At 39.8% G+C, this 25,951-nt stretch overlaps 1 protein-coding gene across 11 annotated transcripts in view; it reads left to right on the forward strand.

The window, feature by feature from the left end:
* The window catches only part of FHOD3 (formin homology 2 domain containing 3), a 383,220-nt gene that overhangs the window by 216,000 nt on the left and 141,269 nt on the right, over nucleotides 1–25,951 (forward strand). For all 11 annotated transcript variants that reach the window (XM_051610566.1, XM_051610567.1, XM_051610573.1 and 8 more), the window contains one exon: nucleotides 5,380–5,474. In XM_051610566.1, the coding sequence (XP_051466526.1) occupies nucleotides 5,380–5,474 (95 nt within the window). The remainder of the gene's footprint in view (nucleotides 1–5,379; nucleotides 5,475–25,951) is intronic.

Below are 25,951 nucleotides of genomic sequence, written 5' to 3' on the forward strand. Positions count from 1 at the left end.
TTTGGGAGAAGTTCAGTTCTTGGTTAATACAATTAATACAAGGTCAGTACATGGTTAATATGGGAGTTCTGAAAATTAATTTCTTAGCATATTTCAACCATGATGTGTGTGATAATGGAAATAAATTAACAGAGGGTAAAAAGAAGAGTAAAGAAATGGGATTAGGTATAAAACCAGCAGATTTTGCACTGAAGCTAAAACCAACCCATATGAATAGTAACAGAGCAAAAAGCAAAACAAACAAAGCCCCAAACCTGAAATTTTTAGCTGGTTCTAGCCCTGTGGAGTAAGTGCGAGTCATAAGGCTTGGGACGGTGCTGCTTTGTAAGATCATTTTCAGAAGCAGTGGAGAGGCCAGGTCATCTAATTTTATCTGATGTCATCTCTTACAAGGAAGGAGCTCTGCTAATTTTGTTCATTTTCAAGTAGCTGGATGGTACAAAAGTTGTGTTTAACAAACATTTCTCATCAGGGATTATGATTTCTCATCACTATCCAATATCCTTGGATATTACGGAGACTATAAGGTCTTCCCTGAGGATGCATGTGCCATCACTGTTGATGGGAATGTGCCACAAGCAAAAGCAAAGCTGCGGACATCCAGCATGCCAGGGCTGAGCTGAGCTGAACTTCTTGTGTTTAGGGCAGTGCCACTTGGTAGCTGAGTTCTTAACTCTCTCTAGTGAGGAAACAGAGAGAAAGACATTTGAGTTTGCTATTTTTTCATAAGAATTATCACCTAGTGTGATAGAATACTGGATAACTTCATTATCTCCCTCTTGGAATCCCTCACTAGACATATGCTGAAATTTTGTTCTTAATCGGGATGTTTCGTTTGATGGAGTATGACTTTGGGGCCCAGCAATAGGGTACGTGAGCTAGTAATCTTTTCTTCAGATGGAAGGAAGGCAGTTGCACAGATTCTTAATTCCTCATTGAGGATGATAAGATTTTAACTAGCAAAGTGAAAGATGCCTTTTAACATCTGGTTCTTCCCCATTAGTTTCATCACAGTCTGTCTGTCATTCATGCTCACCCATTGCTGTACACAGCGTGCCACGTGCACCATGGCTGTTGGTTATGCCTCATAAACTTGGGCCAGAAGCTTTCTCTAGAACTGAAGCCTAAGGCTTTGGCCTGCTTCACCTTATATGTTTTGCTTCTGCTGATGGAAACACTTGCAATTACAAGATGTATCCCTGCCATATTTCTTGAAGTGATAAATAGGGGTTTGACTCACAGGAAACTGTAAGAAATAGTGTTTCTGCTCATTCAGTGCTGCTGTTTTCTCTAAGTTAATCTTGTGATAAAATACAAAGCAGACAGAGCAAATGAGAGAAGCAGGTGTGGGGGCAAGAAATGGCTTTGAAACTTTTGACACTCTGGATGGGAAAAAAATTACTTAAAGTGATGTTCATTGTGATGATGGTTTATGCTAGAGTTTTTGCCTTTTGGTCTTATAACTTTATATAGGAAAGATCCCAGGAGAGTATCAGTGCCAATACTGACAAGTTTTTAGAGGCTTTCTTAAACCTCTTATTTCACAGAAATTTATGAAGGTTCTGGCTGGTATGTCTTTTTCTAGCCTGAGCCTTTCCTAAGAAATCCAGCAGTTTTCCACTTGAAAATAGCTATGGGTAAGGTCACACACTACTTTGACATAAGATTAAGGGTTTGACAAGGGTAGTGGGAACAAAGAAATTCCAAATTAAGTCTGCTCTGTATTTAAAGCCCCATCTCCCAGTCCCCTGTTGCACAACAGCAAGCTTTCCTAATGCAAGTAGGTTGTTGATATACTTCCAAAAAGAATTCCAGTTAGCTGAGAGCTGAGAGATGGGATTAAATGGATTAAATAGCCTCCTCATTTTTCAGTGAAAAAAAGAGGACTTCGGTTGAAGGCACGTACAAGTAAGAACTTAAATTATTTTGGACTAGATTGGCCTTCCAGAGAACCTCAGATTGCCTTGCCCATTAGCATGTCCTTCTTGGTGAGGCCCTGCATGTTGGTGCTGGGCTGTGCACGGATGCAGACGCCCACATGCAGGGCGGTGTGCATGAGCAGTTCATGCTGTAGCTGTGGCCATTTCAGCAGATGATGATCTAGCTGGGAGGTAGGCTATTAGTTGGGTAGAAAAGCTGCAGAGTATAAAATGGTGCAGAGTGCTCTGCAGCCATTCGGTGCCCTACATAGCCAGATCCAAGCCCTGGGAGAGCTGGAGAACCTCCAGTCTGCCAGCCTGCTATTACACAAGCACTTTTCGTGGCCTCTTCCGTTTTGCCAACTTTTTGTGTGGTTATTAAGTGTTTACCTTTCCTTCCTCAGCACAGAATCACATAATCACAGAATTACCAAGGCTGGAAGAGACCTTTAAGATGAAGTCCAGCCTATGACCTAACACCACCACATCAGCTAGACCATGGCACTAAGTGCCACATCCAGCCTTTCCTTGAACACCTCCAGGGACGGTGCCTCCACCACTGCCCTGGGAAATCCATTCCAATGTCTAATCACCCTCAGTGTGAGGAATTACTTCCTAATATCCAAACTAAACCTCCCGTGAAGCAGCTTGAGGCCATGCCCTCTTGTCTTGTTGATAGTTGCCTGGAAAAAGAGCCCAGTCCCCACCTGACTACAACTTCCCTTCATGTAGTTGAAGAGAGTGATAAGGTCCCCCCTGGGTCTCCTCCAGGCTAAACAGCCCCAGCTCCCTCAGCCTATCCCTATAAGACTTTCCCTCTAGTCCTTTCACCAGCCTTGTTGCTCACAGACACTTGACATGGTATGAAACCCAACATTCTTCTTTTAGGTCATCTTGTGGACTTGTTTTCCCAAGAATTTATAAAGCAGCAGCTTTGCAAAAAGGTCATACAGATTCTCCCTAGCCTACTCTTCATCATAATGAAGGCTAGTTTCACTTCAGTCCTGCCTGTTTTGTCTTACCCTGCTTATTGTGTCATCCTTTCCTTTGTCTGACTCCTGAAGACAGGAAATAGCAATACGAAGCTCCAGGCCAAGGACTGTCAGCAGCTGATCAATTGTTATGTGGCAAATAATTACTGGAGTCCTGACTTGCATGTGGACAACACAACTCCATAGCAAACCTGTGTTCATCTATGTCTTTTGTGATTCTTTGTCCTCTGAAACTTACTGGCCTCTTGTTCAAATGGCAGCCAAAGTGGGTTTTTTTCATGTATTACTAATTTCTCTCCTGTATCCAAAGACCTGTTGCTGGTAAGGTATAGATACTACCGTATACTTAGAGAAGCATTGATAATGAAAAAAAAAGGTTGTGGGAGCAGTTGCAGGGGCAAGATTAGTAGTATCTGATGAAAATTGTCAGGAATCCTGAAAACTTTTTTGTTGGCTTTTTTCTAAGGTCTGCTAATTTGCCTTAACCTATTGCTGTTATGAAGAGTCACAGCTAAGAGGCTGAAGACTAATGCATCCCAGATCTCACTTATGCATCCAGTCTAACTGGTCTTAAGTAAAAGCAGTGGAGTAATTTTGTGTTGTGTGCATGACTTTCCTTTAAAAGCAGGCTTCTTACTGTCTTTGGTTTCTATGTTAATTTGGAAAGCGTGAACCAAGAGCAAAATTTGTTTCACATTTGTTTCAAATTCAAATCAAATCCTTTCACCCCCAACCAAAGAATTTAAGGGGGAAAAAAAAAAGGGAGGGGGGGAGGGGGTTGATGACCTTATTATGACTGGGTCTTATCCTGATCAAAGGCTAAATCTTTTTAGCATTGAAAGGAAGTAAAAACAAGAATTAAGAACTTTCTCTGATTACCACTGGCATAGCAGTGTTCTCTTCTTTCCTCTACCTGCAAGAAAATGCTTCAAAGCAGCCATTTATTCAGGCCATGTAAATCTTATCTCTTTTTACTGACTGGTGTATGTTTTTTATTTTACCTTAACACTTGGGCCTGTGTCCCTCCCACCTGATTTTATTCACCTGAGACATATGTCTTTGAAGGGTAGTGATTGATGGCTTCCTGAAAAGGAGGAGTGGAGAGAGATGGGCTTACCCAGCAGCAGCACAGCCTCACTAAGATTATCTCCTTGCTGCAGTCCCCTTGCTTACTTTTTCTTCATCTTCATTGACTGCATAGAGTGGCTTTGTTTCTAGTTTGGTCTAACAGCTTAGATAAGGAATAGAAGTACCTAAAATTATCAGCTCGGGTTTTTTTTTTAACTGTAAGTCAACCACCTAGAGTAAAGGAAAAAGGAGGAGATGGGATTAAAAAAGGAAGCTGGCTGTTTAGCTGTAGGGGTACTTAAGTGCCTGCCTAACATTCAGGTCTTTGAAAATCTGCCCTGAAGAAAATGATGCTGCACTGTGCACAGCCTGTGCAAAAGTTAGTAAACATTCAGAATGTGTTCGGAAGACCAAGAACATCCTAATTTTCCCTACCCAGTGAGGATTTTTCCTTTTTTTCCCCACCATAAAGCAGTGTACTAAGGGCTCATCAGGTTGTGCATTAGATAATTGAGTTGTTATTCCAACAGGCTGTGCTGAAAGGTGTTACATCAGTGATTTCTTTTTCATCCCGCTGTGCTTTGATCTCCTGCTATAAAGCAGAAGATCTAACAGTGGAAACTTTTGAAGATGATAAATGATTTTTGCTAATCCACTTTTCATAATCCATGTGAAAAATGTCTGTCCTTATCAGTCAGAAAAGATTTAATAACTGTTGTCTCTTGAAAGTCTCATATTATCAGGATTGCAAACTGTGGAATTACTATTATGAACTATTTTACTAGCGTGTTTTGAAATGTTGTAAGTGCTTTAGAATAAATGACTAAAGATGCTTCTCTGTTAACCATGCCTTTGTTGTATTTTCTCACTAAAATGCAAAACTCTTTCACAGGAGGGCACTTTGCCATGATGAATATTTACTGTCTTTATTGGTGTTAATTGCCCTGCTTTAATTTTATATTAATGGAATTTGCTGAAACAGTCCATTTAATCCAAATATACTAATTCCAAACATTATATGGTGCTGAAACAAATAGCAAAAGTCTTGGTTCACAAGATACAAAGTGCTGTAGCTCATTCATGCAACCTTTGTGACAGTAAGCAGTGTGTAGAATATTGTTTGCAAATTTTGGGGCCAAAAAATGGTGCATCTTCAAGGAAGGAACAAGTGCCTGTGCTTGTCCCTCCATGAAATTCACACTTATCATCCAGATGTAGTCAGTAAATTTACTGCAGTGGCCCAAGATTTTGTTCAGTGCAATCTTGCCCAATATATCTTTCATTAGTTGAGCTCCCATATCTCTGGCAAATCCTGCTTATAGAAAATTGCTAGCAATGCTTATGGTTATGAAAAGTATTCACAGGGTCTGATTTTATTTTATCTCTTTTCTTTACAATAGCTTTGGGCCAGATTATGCTCTATGTTGATGGAATGAATGGAGTAATAAATCATAATGAAACCATCCAATGGCTGTACACACTTATTGGGTCAAAGGTAAGACACTCACAAATTCTCATTTTGTGTGTTTTTCATGTTATTTAAATGCATTTTACTTGTATTACATATGCATTTAGGGTATAAACAGACTGCATATTAGGTTCTAAATCAGTATGTAACATTGTGCAGGATACCAGGGCACACTGAGCTGTTCTTTCTTTTCTACTATTTTTATACTCTTTTCTACTGCTGGAACATACATGCTCTTAAAAGCAAAGATACCAAAGACACCCTCATTACTCCCTGTGTTGCCATTGGAGTCAACCATAGAGAAGATTTTTTTAGTCTTGTAGTTGCAGTTCTCAAGACATTATTTGGAGCCACTTTTTGCGTTGTTTTGTTCTGCCTCTCTAATTAATGAATGCAAATTCTTCTCTACAGTTTTCACCATTCTACACCGCTCAACTTTGCTGAGCACTAGGGGAGGACAATTCAGAGTGACTTTCCTCTTAGAACAGAAGAGAACAGTTTGAAGGGACCTAGAGTGATCTCTTAGTCCCACTGCCTGACCACTTTGGGGCAGACCAGAAGTTAAAGCATATTGTTAAGGGCATTGTCCAGATGCCTCTTAAATGATGACAGGCTTGGGACATTGACCACCTCTCTAGAAAGCCTATTCCAGTGTTTGATGACCCACTTGTTCAAGAAATGCTTCTTAATGTCCAGTCTTCTGGCCTGAGGAGCCGTAGAGCTCAAAGTCTGACAGCTGCTGCCAGGGGATTTATTGTAGGTCCCTGCATACAAGGAAGCAAAAGCTGAAGGCTACAGTATGTGCTGCTTTGATTGGTCTTCTCCTGTGGAGTAGTGATTTGTATAGTGCATATCCAGCTTTTAAGGCCATCTTTGCTAGAAATTGAAAAGGAAGCAGGACACCTGTTCTTCTGGTGTGCCATGCTGAAGGGTCATAGGGTGGATAAGGCCACAAATGCACCATTCTCCAGTCTGTTGACTCTCTAACTTCAGGAAGCTTATTAAGGCCTGCAGGGTCTGCTGTTGCTCTTGTGATGTAGACCTGGTTGTGATACATCTGTATGACACGACAGCTGGAATAGGGTGTGTTAGCTATTGTTAACAACTTTAAAGTTGTCATAATTGGTGGAGTTGAATCCATAGTTAAAATTACTGAGAAAATTCCAGGAACTTTTCCTCAAGTGGCTGAGTTGCAGAAAGTTGCTGTTGAATACTGCAGAAGAGATGCTGCTGCTCTCCCTTTTTCCACTGATAGCTTTTACAATACAAGGAGAAAAAGAGCTCAGTGTTCCATGGCCCTTTTTTAACCACTACAGATTTTTTTTCTACAATACACAAACTTCACTGCTGCAGCAAATTATCGAGTCAAAGAACAGGTACTGCAGTATTGAAAGAACTGATTTATCTTGGGTTGGTGTACATATTGGTAGATGTCTAGGAGTAAGTTAATTATGGTTATCAAATCTCAAGCTTTCAGAGCATGAAGATTTGGAGAGCAAGAAGATAAGGACAAACTTTTCCCCCATGTGAAATGTTCCACTCTTGGCTGAGCATTATGCTGGGTCGTTTGCCCTCTTGAAACAAGGAGTATTAGCCATGGATGGAAAAGCAGTGCAAGATGAGAGGGAAGTGGTTTGCTTGGTATACATCCTGATTCTGTATGGAACAGATAAAGGAGACAAGGAAAAAAGGAAAAAAAATATCGCCATGTCCATGGTTATATTAATTATCTCAAGCATCTAATGGGTGTGGGATGGGGAAGAAACACAACTGTATCGCTACCTTGCAGATTAAATTCTCCCTTGATATTCATGACCAGAGAACTTTAGCTTTCTCGGGTCCATAAGTTCTTGTCTCCTTCCCCCATCAGCAGGCTGAATTATTATCTCCATGTCCTGGCTCAGTGCCTGCAGCTGAGGAATGCAGGCAATGTGTGTTGAATAGTTTGGTTTCAGGTAGCATCAAAGTTGCTTTTTCATTATTCTTTGACTGTCTTGGAAGAGATCTAAGTCCATGCTTGTGTGCCAGAAATTAACTGAAGGTATTTCAGGCTTACTGTCAGAGTGTGGTGGGACAGCTGCTCTATGCACTTAAAGGTGGTTTTGACTTTCTGTGAAAACAAAACCCCTGGAATTTGCAACAATCTAATTTGCAGCCATGCTATGCTGGTTCCTTCTCCTCAGCAAAGGCAACAAAAAACATGTTAACACTGCTTAAAAAAAAAATAATAAAAAAAAAAATTATGAAATTGCCAGTTAAGTCTTGGGACAAATCCCTCTAATAGGATCACAGAATCATAGAATGTCTGGGGTTGGAAGGGACCTATAAAGGTAATCTAGTCCAACCCCCCCCCCCTACAATAGGCAGGGACATCTCCAACTAGAACAGATTGCTCAGAGCCCCGTCAGGTATGACCTTGAATGTCCCCAGGGGTAGGGCCTCCACCACCTCTCTAGGCAACCTAGTTCAAAACCACCACCCTCATATTAAAGAACTTTTCCCTAATGTTCAACCTAAATCTACCCATTCCTAGCTTAGAACCATTACCCCTTGTCCTATGGTTACATGCCCTTGTGAACAGGTCTTCCCCAACCTTTTTTGTAGGCTCCTTTCAGGTATTGGAAGGTCACTGTAAGGTCCCCCCAGAGTCTTCTCTTCCTCAAGGCTGAAGAACCCCAACTCCCTCAGCCTGCCTTCTTAATGTTCTGCTCTGTTTCAATAGGGCTGCTGGTTCTGTGGGCCTTGCTCACTTCTAGTAGTGTATTATTGCGTGTGCTTGTCCACTGAAGGACACACATTCAGCAGAGGATCTTAAGGTCCATCATGCTCAGCTCTGCAACAGCTATAATTCTGGCACACATCTCCAATTTCACTTTAGGCACCCAGCAATACTTCTGTATAGGGTAAGGGGAGGTGGTGGGAAATAAATTTTTAAATTATTGAGAAGGAACGACTATAAGCAATTTACTGAAAGCCTGTCTGGATTGTTATCATTCTGTTCCTTACTAGTGATAGTTCTGCTTCAGTTTTAGCCCTCTAAGCACAAGTAGATGCTTATATGGATGGATTATCAGAAGTTGCTGATAATTTTAGCACTGTGGTTTAAATTTGCTCTCAACAAAGTTACTGGGGAGGTGATTAAAATTCCAGCATCATGACTGTACCAGTGCTGCTGCCCTTACACCAATAGTGTCATGGTGAGGAACTGACAAGCAGGCGGAAAGTTAATCTTAGATGACTCATTTGTTAGTGGGGAGAAAGAACCTCCTCTTTGAACTTGGTATTGTATAGGTGTTAGACTGGAAAGCTGAGGTTAGCAGTACCCTTCTTTTGCCATGTTATTTGAAGAGAAGAGCATTATCAGCAAATCCCAGGCTCTTAGGGCCACTGCTAATCCTTTGCAAGACACATTCAGCCATGGTTGACCACACCAATATGTGCCAGTAGCCTCATAGGCTGGCTGTAGACTGCTTTCCTATCATCAATGGCTAATAAATCCCTGGCATAAAACATTTACAACATAATCTCAATTTAAATGTACATTACTACTATTTCATCATTACTTATATAGGCAGCAATTCATCAGTCTTTCCTTGTTTAACAAAGCATTCAAGTATGCACTTAATTATAGGTGTATGGTTTCATGCTGTTGGCTTCCAGGAAACTTTAATACATAACTGAGCCCAGCAGTGTACTGCTGTAGGAGTGTAAAAGAGGGCCATAGCAGGGCCAAGGCTCTGACCATCTCCTATAAGCAAGAAGCTATGTAAATAGGGAATATCTGTATCGACCTAGTTTTATTTTAGCATTCATTGGTAGCATGGAAAATTCACACAAGATAGTTTGTGTGACAAAACTAGGAATCAATGAATGCTAGTTAACAGTGCTTTCAGAATTGCTTCTTAATTTTTACTTTTCTTTGTCTTTTTTTTTTTTAAATGGGTAATTCAAGCAGTCAAGGATGTTGCCTTAACTGACCATGTCCTATGACTCAAACTTTGACCCAGTCTCAACAGCATCTGGGAAATGATATTTTGGTGTTTCTGCCAGCTGTATCTTGCTGCTGCTGAAGCTGAAATTAAGCTTTTACATCAAATTGTATTTCACCTGCTTGTAAAGGGACCTGCTGTCACCCCAGAGCCCCATGGAGCTCTGTGGTGGATCACCTGCAGGTAAAGTCTCAGTTTGATGGTGATGGTGAAGACTGTTGGAAAATTTATCATACCCAAAACAAGGGACAACAAATTAAATACATATTATACACTAAGCCATATTAAGTCCTTACAATGTAGTTTTCATCTGTTAACAGGTACAAGGTAATATATATTATCTTTCATATGCATTGATATTCCCTCTGACCTGGTAACAGAAAGTGTACAGTACCATGTCAGTGCCTTACCCTCTCCAGGGTTAGCTACCAACTGTTTACAGAAAGCACATTTCTGAACCACACATCTAGGAAAAAAAAAGGGTGCTTTTATCATCCACTAAAGAAGTAAATGTTCCTTTGCATCACAAACCCTTAAACTTTTGCCACTTCACCTCAATCTTCAAAGGCACGTCTAAGCATTAAGTGGTCCAAAACCTGAGTCTGGTTTCACCTTTTCTTTTTCCTTATATCTGTCTGCTACTGATAATGATTATTTTTTTCCTATTTGATGATCCAGGCTGTTTTAATTTTCCCCAGGGGAGCTAAAGCCCCTTTTTGGCATTGTTTTCGGTGGAAAGTAATCCATTTTCAAAGTGATGCTGGGTAACCTCAGAATATTGGGTGGAATGCTGGGCCCAGGCTGATACAACAAGGTTGATTAAAGATTCCTATCTCACATCTTGTTTTAATATTTTTTTTTCTACTTTGCTTCTGTCTGGGTCCTAGATTGCAGGGTTATATACAAATTTTAACTAGCAAGTTATTCTCTTTGCATTGTGTGAATCTATTCACTTCTCTTGCTATTGAAGTCATGATTTTTGTAATGTTTTAAACGTAATTAAATCCAAAAGGAAAAAAAAACCCACAATATTCAAACAGAAGGTACTTGGAGTAGGTGATTTTATTCATTTTGAAAGGAAAGTCCGGCAGGGCTGCTTTTCCTGCAACAGTGCTAGTGACATGTTAAAACATGCACATGGTTGGTAAGTTCTTTTATGAGAATTCTTAAAAAAAATAGTATTCTTAGTCACAAAAAGCACTAAAATTGGTTTTACAAGTGAATAATTTATGAAGAGGTAGTTACTCAGTTTAAGAACTTGATTAAATCATTGTCTGTTTCACAAGTCATTTATGCATGTGCTCAACTGCAGTCATAAGCTAATGCTTAAGCTACATAGATCACACGATCTCTCTTACCTCCAGCCACAACTCTCCTAAGCTTGTGGTTTTGTTCTGTTTCCAGGTATAGCCCAGTCAGGAATGGGATTTAGGTGCCAGTCTTTCAGGTTCTAGAGCTTCTTTCCTTCCTGGAAGAGTTCAGAGCAAAGCTGAGATTTCCCCTCAAGCTATAAAATCAGTGTGGTCTCACACATGGGCTGTCCTGCGCTTGAGACCTTGAGTTGTTGTGAACAGGTACAACTGCTTTGAGTTGAGTGAAGCTGTGAGCATTCATGTCATTTTAGCAGCTGGCTCTTAAATTTAATGCACTCTGCATTTGGCCATTGTACTATTGTTATGGAAATGATTGTGTGAGGGAGAAACAAAATCCTGGATTATAGGAACTTTCCTACTTCCTGCCTCTCAAGGGTTTGAACCAATGTTCACAGAAGTTAATTGGTAGAGAGCTTCTCTCTGTCTTACACTCAGAAAGTGTAATGGCACTGTTGCATGAACAGAGTTTATTTGGAATTTACTTAATTATTGCTTTGAAGATAAGGATCAGGATGTTGCAATAAACTTGGAACAGGAAACACCAGCCAGTGCAGACTACATTATGCGCTTGCTTTGGTCTATCCAACTCAGCAGACTGCTACGAGTGCTGCTTTTGTTTATCAACCATATTTGTAGGTGTGTTTCACATTCATGCCATCAGACATGAGAGTTTGCAGTAAGTCCTGTTCTGCAGCAATAGCTATTCCTGTAGCTTCATCTGTTCTGAATATTTTTAAGGGATAAATACCCATTTTTCTGTGTTCAGAATGAACTCTTGTAGATAAAGGCGATAGTGGAAAACACCCAGTTCCCCCACATCATATGAGAGATCTGATTTCAACTTGTTTGAAGTGGTGAATGAGAAAATGTAATGATTAACTGCCAACAATGTGGCAAATGTTCAGGCCAACTTTTCATTCAGTCTCATCTGTTCAAATCTGTATGAGAAAATGTCCTGCTAGTGATGAGTGAAGTATGTCCAAATGTTTTCAGAAAATACCATGCAACTATGCAGATCTGCAAATTTATTGTTGTAAAGGAAAGGCATAAAGACAGAAAAAAGCAATAGTTATACTAGAATTAGGTAAGGGTAAAAAACTGAAAAACAACCTAAAAAATAATGCTACCTTTTAGAATTACCTTGGTCTCTCTCAGTGTCAGAGAACTGTTACCATTCAAATTTGTGAGCAAAGGAATATGCCTCGGGGCCAAGCCGTTAGTATTTTCTATTAGCTATTGGTGTTTTCTAACAAGCATTATGTCCAGCATTCCTGTGAAAGGAGAAGGTGCAGCTGGAAGGTTTGCCTGTATTGAAGGATAAGACTAAAGAAAACAGAGTGTACTTTTTCCAGCATGCTTGAAGCCACCAGTGTAGGAGGTCTTTGACTGCAAGATCAATTGCCTGAGCAAGAGAAACAGAAAATTTTCAACCGTAAGTTGTCAGACAGACAAGCATGAAGAAATCTGAAAGTTACTCCAAGAATAAAAAGCAACTGATTATGATCCAAGCTTGTAGTACACACCTGAGATTTTTATGCATATCTAAGCACAGAAATTAACTTGGCCATGATAAAACACATTGCAGTTATTATGCCAGACTTTTTGGGGATGGCTAACTTAGGTTTTGCAGGGTAGAGATATCATTAGTCCTAAGTCAGGAGTTTAGTAAGCTGCGTGTTAAGGAGTGGTTTAAAATTAAAATAAGCAATTATGTCTGAACCTTTTCTAGAAGCACTGTTTCATCAACTCAGATGCATAGTGCTTCAGTTTGCTGGGCTGCATGTTTTCTGGTCTGTATTGCTCGTAGGTGACACAGGGATGTATCTTTTTGGGCAGTGGCTATGGGCGTTCACAGAGGGCATGTGGGCTATTAGAAAGTTTTAATGAAGAGTGGGAAAAGCTCTTCTGTTGCATGTCTTTGTCATATGTGGTACATGAAATAAATCAATATGAAAGAGAACAAACAGACCATAGTGAATGGGTATGTTTCCAGAAAGTGCTGAGTGCCAGAATCTCACTTATACTTACTGACAAATGAATATATTGTTCCTTTCCCCTCTGCATAGTGTCACCAGTACAAGAAACCTGGCAGGAGACCCTCAGTTCTCCTGAGGCTTCATTAAGTGTCCTTAATTTTAGACAGAGATTTTGGTTGTTCTGTCAGCAGAAAGTGCAGGGATGGGTGCGGGTTGGGTTGTGTGCTGAGATGATTCCTGCAATTTTGTCAGAAGAAAATAGGTGGGCAGCCTTTTGTATTCTTCAGTGTGTATTGATATTCTTGGGTTTTATGACTGTTAAAGGACATTATGATTAATTTTTACTTATTTCCTCAGACTTGAGGAAGTTAGGTTTTCTTTTCTTATATTAACAGAGCTTTAGGTTTACCATATGTATTTATCACAATACTATATTCATTTTGTGACAAACAGAGTTTAATTCATTTAAAGGATATGGGTGGGATGCTTTTATTAATTGCTTCATTTTTCTCAGTTTATAGTAAAATTTTAGACACTCAGACTTTGGTATCTAGTTAGTTCTTCTTTTCACCTCTATTTTCATTGTTATTGAATCATTATTAAAGATTTTTGAGAACTGCACGATCGGTGTGGATCCTTTTTACAGGATTTTGCAGAAATTGATACAGTTTGTGAGGCAACAATATCAGAAATCCTACACAAAGTCCGTTCAAAATTTTGCCTGTGTAAGGATCTTACACTCCTCTAAAAGTATGAATTGGATCCTCTGTGTGCACTCAGTCTGCTGTGAAGCATATAAGATCTATCTTTTTCTGAATAGCTGTGCTGCTTAATCTTCTCTCTCAATTTTATTTTTTTTCATGTCCTGTCTTTTTGGAAGCTCCTTGAGACAAACATGGAATTAGTCAATACAGCTTTGCTTTTATTTTTCTTCTTATTTTTTTCTTTTCCTCTTAATTTAATCTTTGTCCAGGTTGCCCTAAATGTAGTGCAGTAGTGGAATCCTGTCTGCAGGAAAGAAGATGGTATCCAACATTTTTTGCAGCATCGCGTAAACCAGATCTGATACAGTTCAGCCAACACAGCAGTTAATATACCAGTGTTTTGCTTGTAGCTTATCCTGGAAGAATGGCCCAGCCAGGAAGGCAGTCCATGCATTGGGAGATTCAGATTGAATCCAGCTTCCAGGCACATTCTTGATCCAGTTTCCAAATCCCTTTGTGTCCCAGTCCCTCATCTGGAAAATTGGTTTTGGGATTTTAGAGCCCTGCAGGAAGAACATGAGGGAGTGGAGGAACAGATTATATGTGTTGAAGAGAGATTCATGGGTGAAAATTGAACCTAATACTAATTGTTGCCGTTATCTGTCCTTCTGGAATCTCTAAGAAATGCTTGTCATTCCTTTATTTAGATATAGTTGTTCTTTAAAGAAACAGCTACTAGCTGAAGGTAGTTGGATAGCAGTAAACAATATGCTGTATAAAAATTGGAAATATATGATTACTTCGTATGCAGCACCCCAAGGAACCTCTGACTTGCAAACAGCTCAGGTCCCTGAAGTTACCTCACCAGGTTATTGCCCTAAGACTGATCGTGGTTACCTCATAAATGTTATGTTAGTCTCTTCAGTTACAGGACTAGTTCTTAGGAAGAAAGATGTCTCCTAAAATGTGTGGACTTCAATTTCTTTTCATAAGATTGAGATCACAAGAAAGGTTCTCTGATATGTTTTCTTTGTTGTTTTTTGTTGTTGTTCTTTGGGGTTTTTTTTTGCTTATTTTTTATTTTTCTCTGCAGTCCTTCATGAGTAATTTATACCTTATAAAGTCTTTTCAGAATAATTTCCATTGTATCAGCAAGTCCTGTAGCTGGCTCCCATAATACACTGAACTCAGTCTCATCTGGACATGCTGTGTACCCTCTTTCCATATTCTGATCCTCTTTGATTTCAGCAATTGAACAAGGGGTTCAGTTGCTTCCTGGTTTGCTCCCCTTTCTCTCTCTACTGTTTCTCCTTTTTGAAGACCACATGAATGAAAAACAAGAAAGTGGTTTTCAATATAAAAAAATACTGTTAAAACTTCAGCCAGTGTGGAATTTTATAGTTTGGTTCCTTTTATTTTTTCATTTCCTCTTCTTATTAAAAGACACAGAACTGTAGCAAATGTATGCTTTGTCCTTTTTGTTCCCAGCAGTGTTGAGATGCATCCTTCTTTAGTTTAGTAATAGAATAATAGCATCCTCTTCAGAAGACATTTTTTCTTCACTGTATTTTAAATTTCACTCTATGATTGTCTAAGCACATTATTATGATTTTGGAGGGAAGTGCAACTCTTTGTTAACTCACAGTTTGAGTACTTCCCCTGTCAAGCTTTGCATATGACAGCCTTTCTTGCAGAATGTAAATATAAAGAGTAAAATAGGACAGAAGACCCCTGCAGGCATTAATTTATGTTATTGCCACAGAATTATTAATCCCGTGTGGTTTGGGTTTCTCTTCACCCTGTATTCCTTTAAATAGAGATAATAGAATTCCTCATCATTTTTTTCCCCCTCCTCTTTGTCACTACCACTCTGTGGTTTGCAGTGCTCTATGCTCACATTGCTGCTTCTTTTTGTCTTCCTTATCATGGTCTAGCTTCCCACATACAAACTTTCCTTGTGTTTTTACCTGTTGGACCATTCTTCCATGCACAGAGGAACAGCAGAGCCCCACTATAGTAAGGATTCTCCATGGCTGTGTTGGGAAAGATGTGATAGACCACCCAAAGAAAAGTTCTCTCCTAGATCTACACTGCCTGGTGATTTGCCTAAATGGGTGTCTGCACTAGCTGGGAAGCCAATAGTGAGATTTGTGCCAAACTTGCTTAGTATCATGCTACACCTCAACTTCAGTCGCTGGCCTGCGTGGTGTTCCTTCTCATTTCCTTGCCACTCCCTTACGATGTGGGAATGCAACGTCAGTAACAAAGTTTTCAGTTTCTGCCAATTGAAGATCTAAGTTCAGTGCAGAGTACGAGACAGAAATTGTGACTTTACTAAGCGGAAATTGCAAGGTATATCAAAGAGGATAACTTTGTCATTTACGAGGGTATAGGAACAGCAAGCACTCAGAGAGTGGCCTTGTGGGGGGATCTGACAGGATCTGAAAGCTGTGCACAAGGTTTTCCTGACGTCATCACCTGATGTAGTAATACTGCAATTACTCATCTGGGTTTGGGTTTGTTGGGGTTTTTTTCTTCCCTTATGCTCAGAAGGGCGGATTAATATTATTCGTCATCTTTGGCTAAACCAACACAAAGTTATGTGGAACAGATGGACATCAGCAGGCTGCGTTTACCTACAGGTTTTTAGCACAACGTGTTTTAACGGGTCTGAATAGTTCAGTCCCAGTCTTCGTAGTTATTATACTATGGTTGTAAAAGCACTGATAGCATCCTGCCATTTCAGTTGTTATTTCGTTCCAGAACAAAAATCAGCCTCAAAAAGCATCCTTCCCATTACCTCCCCTTTCAGAGGGTTGCCTTCTGAAGTTTTACACTACGTTGCCTTTCCTCCTGGAAGTGAGTTGCAACTCGAAAGCTAAAAAGGGTGATACTTCACTTACTATTGGCACTTCAAGAGATTTTAGACTTACCCTTTCCTTTGAAGCCATGCTGCTAATTTGTGTGTCTGATTTAATTTTAAATCTTGCTTTGTCAATAGTTTGCTTAAATGCCCTGTATATTTAGAACCAAAGAGAAATGAACATTTGGAAATTTTTAGAGCAGGTATTAATACTGCCTTCTGCTTCCACCTGGAAGTCCTGCTTTCCTGCATGAGTATGGACACATGCAGATGAGTGCTGACACACACGTTTTCTCTGACTGGTCTGGAGGAGCAGCAGCATCAGTGGTGGCCAGTGCATGTCTGCAGCAAGTAAAGAACAAGAAAGGAGACCAGACAGGACACATCTTGTATGACCAAATTGCAGAAAATACTGCAGCTGTTTTCATGGAGAAGGAAAAAATAATCAGTGAGTGGAACGTTAAAAAGCAAGCTGCCTTTTCTGCCTTAGAAAAGCCATCCCACAGCACCACCTAGAGACACAGATGGATGTGAATAAACAGACTGTAGCAAAATCCTAACGGGAGAATATGATGTTAAGGAGGATTGTGTGCTTTAAAACAGCTGTTCCACCTAATACCTGGCATGGGTCATTGATCTGAGCCGAGTTGTGCTGTCCTTCCCTCATACAGCTGTTACCCTTTGCATCAGGTATTTGTAGCCTGATGCGGGTAGTTAATCTCTGCATATTTGATAAAACACATTTTCACGTGTGGGGAGGTGGTGTACTCTTAGAGCTGTACACTTTGGCCCCACGTATTTTTTAATTTTTTAACCCTAGCTTAGTTAGAATGATGGCATTCTTGATCATCTTCCGATTTATTTATATTTTTGTATGCGTTAGTCCAAGGTGCTGGGGGAAAATAGCCCAGCAGCCTGCTGAAGAATACTGCCAGAGCACAGATTTTGAAGAGCACAGCAAGCACAGCCTGATCCCACTCCCATTGCTGGGGAAGGTGTGTTAGAAAATAGTTAAGCTGCAGTTACTGGCTGCCTCCATTTTTACTAGTAGTTGTTGTACACGTTGGCTATTCTAGGGGGACCAGAACGTGAGCTTGCTTTTGGGCTGCAAATGTAAAGTATTTGTGAAACTATCAGATTTCAGCTTATATCTTTTACTTTGTTACTCAATTAATCTTGCTCATCTCTGTACCTTAAATTGCCTTTTATAACCTTTGCCGTACCATCCTAATAAGGTGGATATGAAAGGTGTTGGAGTTCCCACTCATGGCAGGCTGTCTAGGAGCTAGAAGGAAATATTCAGGCTTTAATTAAAGAAGAAATTTCAGAGCACAAGTTGTAGTTGCTTATGCTCAACTAGAGCAGCACTGGTCCTTCTATGAGTGTGCTGTGGGTCTATGGGTTAGAAGCAACATGACTCAGTAGTGGAAGGGAGTTGTAGGACTTCCAGGTTGTGAAGCTTTTTAGTTTGCTATTATGCATGCAGGCAGATCTGCTTTACTACTCAGAGGCAGTACACAGAGGTCTCTGGCAGCAAGAGTGAAATCCAGTCCCTTCCATATTCTGACATCTTATTTTCCAAGTTAAAGTGGAGAACTGGCTATCAAGACTCTGCTGCTCTGCATCATTGGGAAAAGTATTCTTGTTAGTGTTGTTGTTACTGGTATAGTTCAGAGCCAAGAACTATACAACTAAATCTATATGTGGACACCTTAAATATTATTTCAAATATTGTGAGACATTCTACTTTTATGAAAGGAAATAATTGTAAAATTATAAGAATACTTTTTTTCTGGTACTCCCATGGTCACTCTAGTAGTATCTTTCTTGCTCTTCAAACAGTTGCTCCATGATACTGCTCATCTCTTTTATGGAACTATTTAGGTGTTTAAGTAAAAGTTCCTTGTAAAGTGCTGTGAGAGCCTACCATGAAACATTTTCTAAAAGCAGGAAAATTAACACCAAAAGTAGGAGTTCTTTGTGGTTTTATTACCCTCAGTAAACTCACCTCTTCAGAAATTACAGTCTACTGAGCTGAAAGGGTCAAATCTCAATTGCATTTGCTTTTGGCTAAATCCATAGGAACTATTCCCATCAGACAATATACAGCTACCACCGTGCACTCTCAGTTGAGCTTTCTGGGATACAAAAGATCATGTTCTGCAGCAGTTTATTTTACTGTTTTTGTGAACTGCTGTCCCTCATTAGGGAATCACTGTATATAGTGATTTTGCCTGCATTTACTCTTGACTTCAGAACAAAGTGGAAGTAATCTGTTGTGGTTACTTCAGGAAAAAGAAAGGTTTGGGGTTTTTTTGTTTGGTTGGGTTTTTTCCTTCAGCTTTCTCCTTTTCATCTGTACTGCTCCCAAAAAACTGAAACAATAGCCCAAAATTGATCTATGATGCAAGTCAAATCACTGCTGATTTTGATCTTATGGTTCTGTGGGTTCAGTTATTTGAATGACCATGGCAATTACTTGGCTGAAAACTGTACAAGTCCCAGATGCTGAATAATTCTCAAATACTACTTTTCAAAAATGTTTCGTTCTGATAATAAAGAAATTGAAATGCATATTGAATAGTGTCCCAATAAAGGCACATCCAACTGTGCAGTGGTTTGGTCAAATGTGTTTAGTTCTCAGGTTCAGAGTAGGGCACTGAGAAGGGTTAAAGAAAGAGAAATTTGAGCCTTACTGCTGTACTAGCTACTCCTCTCTCCTGGTCACCACTGCTGCACACTTAAATGTAGCTTGGTAGCTACAGCCTCCTAGGAATATACAGGCATGTATTTGATTTCAGTTATCTTACTACATTGCTGCTTGGTATTTTTAGACTTGTAGCAAGAATGGCCACATTTTGCAGCATGCTCTGTGGTACTTCTGAGGTTCTGTTACCTTGCTTGGGATATAAGAAACCTAATCCAGGCTTGTCTCTGAGCTACACATGCATATTTCCAGGAAAGCAGCTGTAGAGAGCATTGTGTTACGTACACGTGTGTGAGCTCAGAAGACCTGCTGGATTTATCATTTTTAAAAATTAGTTTCTCAGCCTTAAATACTTGTCGTAGCCATATTCTGAGTCTGCTACATAGAAAACATGTTTCTAACCCTTTTGGTCTGCTGTCAAACTAGACTAAAAATAAGGATTGCTGTCACTGTGCTACTGATGAGGAAATGAAACACAAATTCTGTAAGTCATAGGAGGTTTGTAAGCAAGCCACTCAGTATTCTCTTAAGTACTTGAGAAAATTAAGTCACTTAAACCACAGTATCACAGTATCATAATCCCAGGTACCACACCTGGTGTGCAGAGAACTTGTAGAATCTCATCGCATAAGAGGTCTCATCCTCAGGTGATTTCAGAACTGAAAAGTACACTTTAGGTATCTGGATGGGCATAAGAACCTTGATGCATGTAGGACTGCCCGGTTATACTGAATTTAGGTGATCATTGTGATCTGGTAAAACTAAAAAGTGTTATGGATCTTTTTACACCCTGATGTCCCTTTCAGCATATGTGTATTTGAGAGAGAGGAAATAAGTTGTAGATGTCAGACTTCAAAAGAAAAAAGAGTGCTTTAAAATAAAAACCAGGAGTCTCCATTTTGCTATTCGTATTCTTGATATAGCTGTTAAAATTTAGTCACAATTAATCAATTAGGCATGGTCTTGGTCATGGTCTCTGCAGAGAGTTGGACAAGATGACCACCAGAGGTCCCTTCCAGCCTTAACCGTTCTGTGATTCTGTGAATCACCCAAGATTCCTCCTCATACTGCTGTAGGGCTGGAAGGGACCTCTAAAGGTCATCCAGTCCACCCCCCTTACAATAAGCAGGGACATCTCACACTGGAACAGATTGCTCAGAGCCGCATCAAGCCTGACCTTGAATGTCTCCAGGGATGGGACCTTCATCATCTCTCTAGGCAACTCGTTCCAGTGATCCACCACGCTCATAGTAAAGAACTTTTTGCTGATGTCTGACCTGAATCTACCCTTTTCTGTCTTAAAGCCATTACCCCTTGTCCTATTATTATGTGCCCTAATGAACAGGTCTTCCCCAGCCTTCTTATAGGACCCTTTCAGGTACTGGAAGGTTGCTGTAAGATCTTCCTGGAGTCTTCTCTTCTTCAGGCTGAACAACCCCAATGAAGGACCCCTACACTAATGATGTGAGTTAGATTGGAGGATAGCCATATTTTCCAGACTTGGGAAAGTTGAGACGAGTAGATGATTACTGGAGGAAAGTGACTGCTTACCTTATGTTTAGATACTCCTCAGAAAGCAGTTTTTATTCATTAACTTTATTTGACAAGTTATCCAAAGGTAAATAAAAGGGTCTGCTTTAGCAGTCACAGCACTGCTTCTGGGTTCCTTTTTGTGCCTGGTAATACTCAGAAGTTGGAGAACAGAGAAAAATCTTCAGTCTACACATGCAGTGAAATACTAGTACTGTTGCAGTTCTAGTAATAAGTGAAATATATACATATGTATCTCCTTTCCCTGGTTTTACTTTTATAGTTATTCTTCCACGAGGAGTTTGTGATGGGTTTGTTCCATGGTTTTATGCATGGTATTTGTTCTTTCAACAGTTTCATTATTTCAGTAGTTCAAACCACTAATATGTTGCTTTTTAGGGTGCCTAAAAAGGATGGCCTGTTAAAACTTACTTGCTTAAAAAAGATGTTGCCATACATAATATACTACATTTTGGACTCTTTAGTAACACACTTTCTTCAATCACTTCCACATATTCAATATATAGGTTATTTTGATTTTGAGTTTCAGCTGTTGAAATGTTGTCTGTGAGACGGTCCAGTGTCAGGAAAGGACTGTCAGTCGTATAATTAAACTTAGAGGGGTTTTCAGGTGAAGTTATTTAAACCCAGCCATACTTTTGGTATTTAATATGAGTACCTTATAATGGAACTGTTGAAAGTACAAATTTCACGTGCATAAAACCACAGAATAATAACAGAGAAGTTTTCCACTGCACTTGCAAACTCAAATAGCTTTTTCCCCTAGGGCCCTTGAACTCAACCTTGGTATTATTTAAACAGGACATCACCAAGGCCACTAACTCTATCAAATTGTTTCATGAGGAGTAGAACTAATGAAGCGATTTGTTATCTTTATTCTCCTCCTTCCTTGCTTTTTCCTTTCCATCCCACATGCTCTCAAGTCCCATTAGTTCTGCCATGTATTCCATGCCTGTCTTTGGTATAGCTGGCAGCCTGCAGTGTGGCTGGTGGAAGCCTTCATGAAGGCTAAATTTCAAGCTGGCTCCCATTCAAAATGGCTGGGAACTTTCTTTTCTCTGATGAGAATGCTGACTTGCATGTCTCTTGTAATGCAGTTTTCAGTTTGAATAGGAGCATAGCTCAATAGTAATTAATAGTCAAATATTACTTAATTCAGTGGGTAGATCCTAAAGTTTCTGGGAAGTGAACAGTGAGAGAGACAGCACAGCTCACCTAAGAAAACAAGGGTGAAAATAGAGTGCTCCTCATGATTGTCATGCTTTTGAGTGGGTTTAATTTTGTAAGTAGCCTCTTAGAGAAAGTACTTTGATAGTTTCCTTCTTTCCCTGTTTTCCTCTGACCGTAATTTAGCAGAGCTACACATTTTAGTGGAGATTACTTTCACAGGCAAGGACAGGGTCACCTGAACTCCATCTGAACCTTTCTGTGCATTGACCAGGGGGAAAACTAGATTGAAGATACTGAAGTTTTGAGTTGCTGTTTCATACACCGTTCTCATATGAAACTTACTGCAGGAATCAGTCTCTGCTGGTGTCCTGAGGAAAGCCTTTTTTGCATCACCTACAGGCCAGCCTGTATAAATGAGAGGTCTGACTATGATAGGAGGTGAATCTCGGAAGAAAGTGGTTTTTTATGGAAAACTGATATGGAGCAAGTGGACTTCCTTCTACATAGTTTCTGATAGCTCATGAAAACATTACAGTGGTGATTTAATCTTAAAGCGTGAATTTGGAACTTAAAATATTTATGAAAATGCATGAGTCAGATATTTATTTTGAGGCTTAAATAAAGCAAATGTGATACAATGTTGCATCTTCTGTTTGCCTTTGAAGTTCACAGTACTTCACCTTTCCCATTTGTAAATTGCAGTTGATTGCTGCCTGCTTCACAGAACTGTTGCATGACTTGATTAATTGTAGGTGTCTTTCAGATCCTTAGATGTAAAGCATAAGTAACCCATCAGTAACTTAGTATTTTGAACTATTGACAAGTTTTTTAATCCCTTCTCTCTTTAAAATTGATTGCCATTTGTCTTGAGTACAGTGACATTGTATTACACTAGATGCCTTCACAAACCAAGATGTCACTCAGCCACATAACAAAAGCTGGACTAGCATGATATGAAAAGGATTTTGGAAAGGAGAATGAAAAGAAGGTCCTGTCTGCAATTAAGTTTATAAAAACCCTTTTCCTCTCCCATTTTTTTTGTAACACAGCTAAGGAAATATCAGCTGGGCCCTGCCCAAGGAAAAGAAGTTGCTGAAACTGCCATTTTCCCAAACCTTTCCTGCTGCCAGAGGTTCAGCCCAGTGACCATCTGCTGAGGACAGTGTAGTTCAAGGCTAACATCATACATCAATGTAGAGGGCTGGTGGGAAGGCTCAGCATGCAACTCTTCGATCATTATAAGAAAGAAAAAAAAAAGGTGCCAAATGGCCTTTATCACATTTCTCCTGTGTAGGCACATACACCCCATTCTTGTGATCGTTTTAGTTTACGAATTAATCTATTTTGTGGAATTCTAGTTCCCTGTGGTTTCATATCTTGTTGCTTATTACCTACTTACCTTCCTATTACTAAAACATGAAATATAACAGTTATGTCTGTTGCTGAACAGATATCAAAATTGTTTTCAAGAGAGACAAGGTTAGTTTTCATTAATTCTGCTCATCAGAAATGCATATTTTACTTAATAGATGTATGACTAATTACTAAAGAACCCTCTTGTTTAAAAAGTGGGACATACTATTAAACACTTTGACTGTGACCTATAAACCTTAGTTTCATACATTTGCTACTGAAAAGTCATCTAGTCAGACAGCGCTAAGTTGCATTAGAATGACATTATGAACATCATAGTTTTTTTGGGGGTCTTTTGCGTTTTTTGGTTTAGTATGTGCCAAACAAAAGTTATTGGCCAAGGGCAATTGTATGAGATTCAACAAGGCCAAGTGTCAGGTCCTGCATTTCAGTCACAACACCATGCAATGCTCCAGGCTTGGGAAAGTGGCAGGAAAGCTGCCCAGAGGGAAAGGAGCTGGTAGTGCTGGTTGACAGCTGGCTTAACATGAGCCAGCAGTGAGTCCAGGTGGCCAAGAAGGTCAACAGCATCCTGACTTGTATTCAGAAATAGTGTGGCCAGCAGGAGTAGGGAAGTGATCGTGCCCCTGTACTTGGCACTGGTGAGGCTGCACCTCAAGTACTGTGTTCAGTTTGGGGCCCCTCACTATAAAAGAAGGACACTGAAGTGCTGGAGCGTGTCCAGAGGAGAGCTACCATGTTGGTGAAGGGTCTAGAGAACAAGTCCTGTAAGGAGAGGCTGAGGAAACTGGGATTGTTTAGTTTGGAGAAGAGGAAGCTGAGAGATAACCTCATTGCTCTCTACAACTACCTGAAAGGAGGCTGTAGTGAGAGTGAGGTTTTGGCCAGTTCTCCCAGGTGAATAACAATCAGATGAGAGGAAACGGCCTGAAGCTACACCAGGGGAGGCTTAGACTCTGTATTAAGAATAAATTCTTTACTGAAATAATTGTTAGGCACTGGAACATGTTGCCCAGGGGGGTGGTGGAATCACCATCCCTGGAGATATTTGAGAAATATGTAGATGTGGCCCTTCAGGAGATGCTTTAATGGGCATGGTGGGTTTTTTGTGGGTTGTGTGGTTGGTGGTTTTATGGGGTGGTTTTTTTCTGGTTATGGTTTTGTGTTTGGGGGTTTTTTTATGGTGGTTTGTTGTTGGGTTTTTTTTCCCTGGATGAGTTGTTGGACTCTGTGATCTTAGAGGTCTTTTCCTGCTGTGACAATTCTCCGATTCTGTGATCTAATGAAAGGAACAGACTTCAGTGTACAAACTGACTCTGTCATATATAACCTGAACATTCTCAAAACCCCTTGCTATATATAAACAATGAGGTACACGTTAATAGAAGAAAAAAGGAGAAGAAAAATGTCTGTTCTTTATCAAAAGCTGTTTGATAGCACATGACGTGCTAGCCTGAGCTTTAGCAGAAATTGCTCCTCACATTACTGTCGTTTCTCTCAAGCTAAGTGGTTTTTGTACCCTATCTAAGATAGTATGATCACAATCCTTACCCAGACACAGGAGGTAGATGTACTGGTAGTGTTAATTTGGCTGGAGTTCTAGAAGATACCAGCATTTGGGAAGGGTTAATAAAAAGTATCAACAAGTTGAATACAATGAAACAGCACAATTTGAAGAGAGAAATAAAAGCAAATCTTAGTGTAAATCTGTACAAGTTAAGCATAATTCCTGTTTTGGACACAGGCTGATGGCAAATCTCCAGTTATTTCTTTTGTTTTGTTTATGTTTTGCAATGGAAAAAGCTAAAAATTTAATTAAAAACAAACCCTCGTGTTTCAGCACTTTCTGAAAAAGCAAAAGAAAGATGCACAAAACTGTGGAATACCTAATTGCTCTGTGATTGAGACCCATGACAAAGGTGTAATGACACCACCTCAAAAGTCATCTGAGACTGAAGAAGTTTGATGCTTTAATGTCTTTTAATTTCTGTGTCCTGACCCATTATTTTTTCTGGCTGAATAATATGTAATTTTCACACAACTAACAGTTCTTGCAGGGGAAACTGAAGGGATCATTCGGGTTGAAGGGGAGGAAAACGAGAAAAGACTTCTCTCACTGTGGGGTTTGTCCTGCGAAGCTGTGAATGGTCTTATATTCATCCTGTTGTAAAACAAAGAAAAATGTCATTTTAGGCTATTTTATGGGATGAGAAAGTCACTACCCCACCTCATGGGTATTCCATAAGGAGGAGAGGGGAACACCCAAAAAATCTTACATACAGCATCTCATGTGTGATTCCAGGATCTGCAGCACATTGATTTTTAAACCATATCTGCATGACATGAGGATTGCTGCATGAGAAATGTAGCTACATTGTTAGTTCATTACAAATGGCTTAATACAGGGCCTATGCCTACCCCCAACATATTTGAAAGCTCACATTGCATGTATTCATCTGAGAGCTGCTTTGGCCTGTGCTTTGATTTGTTGTATGAATTGCCTGCTTCTGTGTACAGATTTTTTTCATTTTTTCTCCTTCTGCTTCTGGACCATGATTGATGATATAAATAATCATTTCCAGGCATGAGCCTTTTTTTTTCCTGTTGACCAGTCACTAATCACTGCTTGCTCATCCCTGTGTTTTGTTGGTAAGCCAGATGAATTTCTTTTTAATGGCCTTCTTTCTCTTCATGTCAGAAATCTCACCGCAGATAAATGACAGATGCACACCACATATATAACAGTGCACAGACCTTATAATCATTATCCAGTATGTTTGCAAAGTTCTGAGAAGTT

Source organism: Apus apus, chromosome 2, assembly GCF_020740795.1.
Source record: "Apus apus isolate bApuApu2 chromosome 2, bApuApu2.pri.cur, whole genome shotgun sequence".
Taxonomy (NCBI): Eukaryota; Metazoa; Chordata; class Aves; order Apodiformes; family Apodidae; genus Apus; species Apus apus.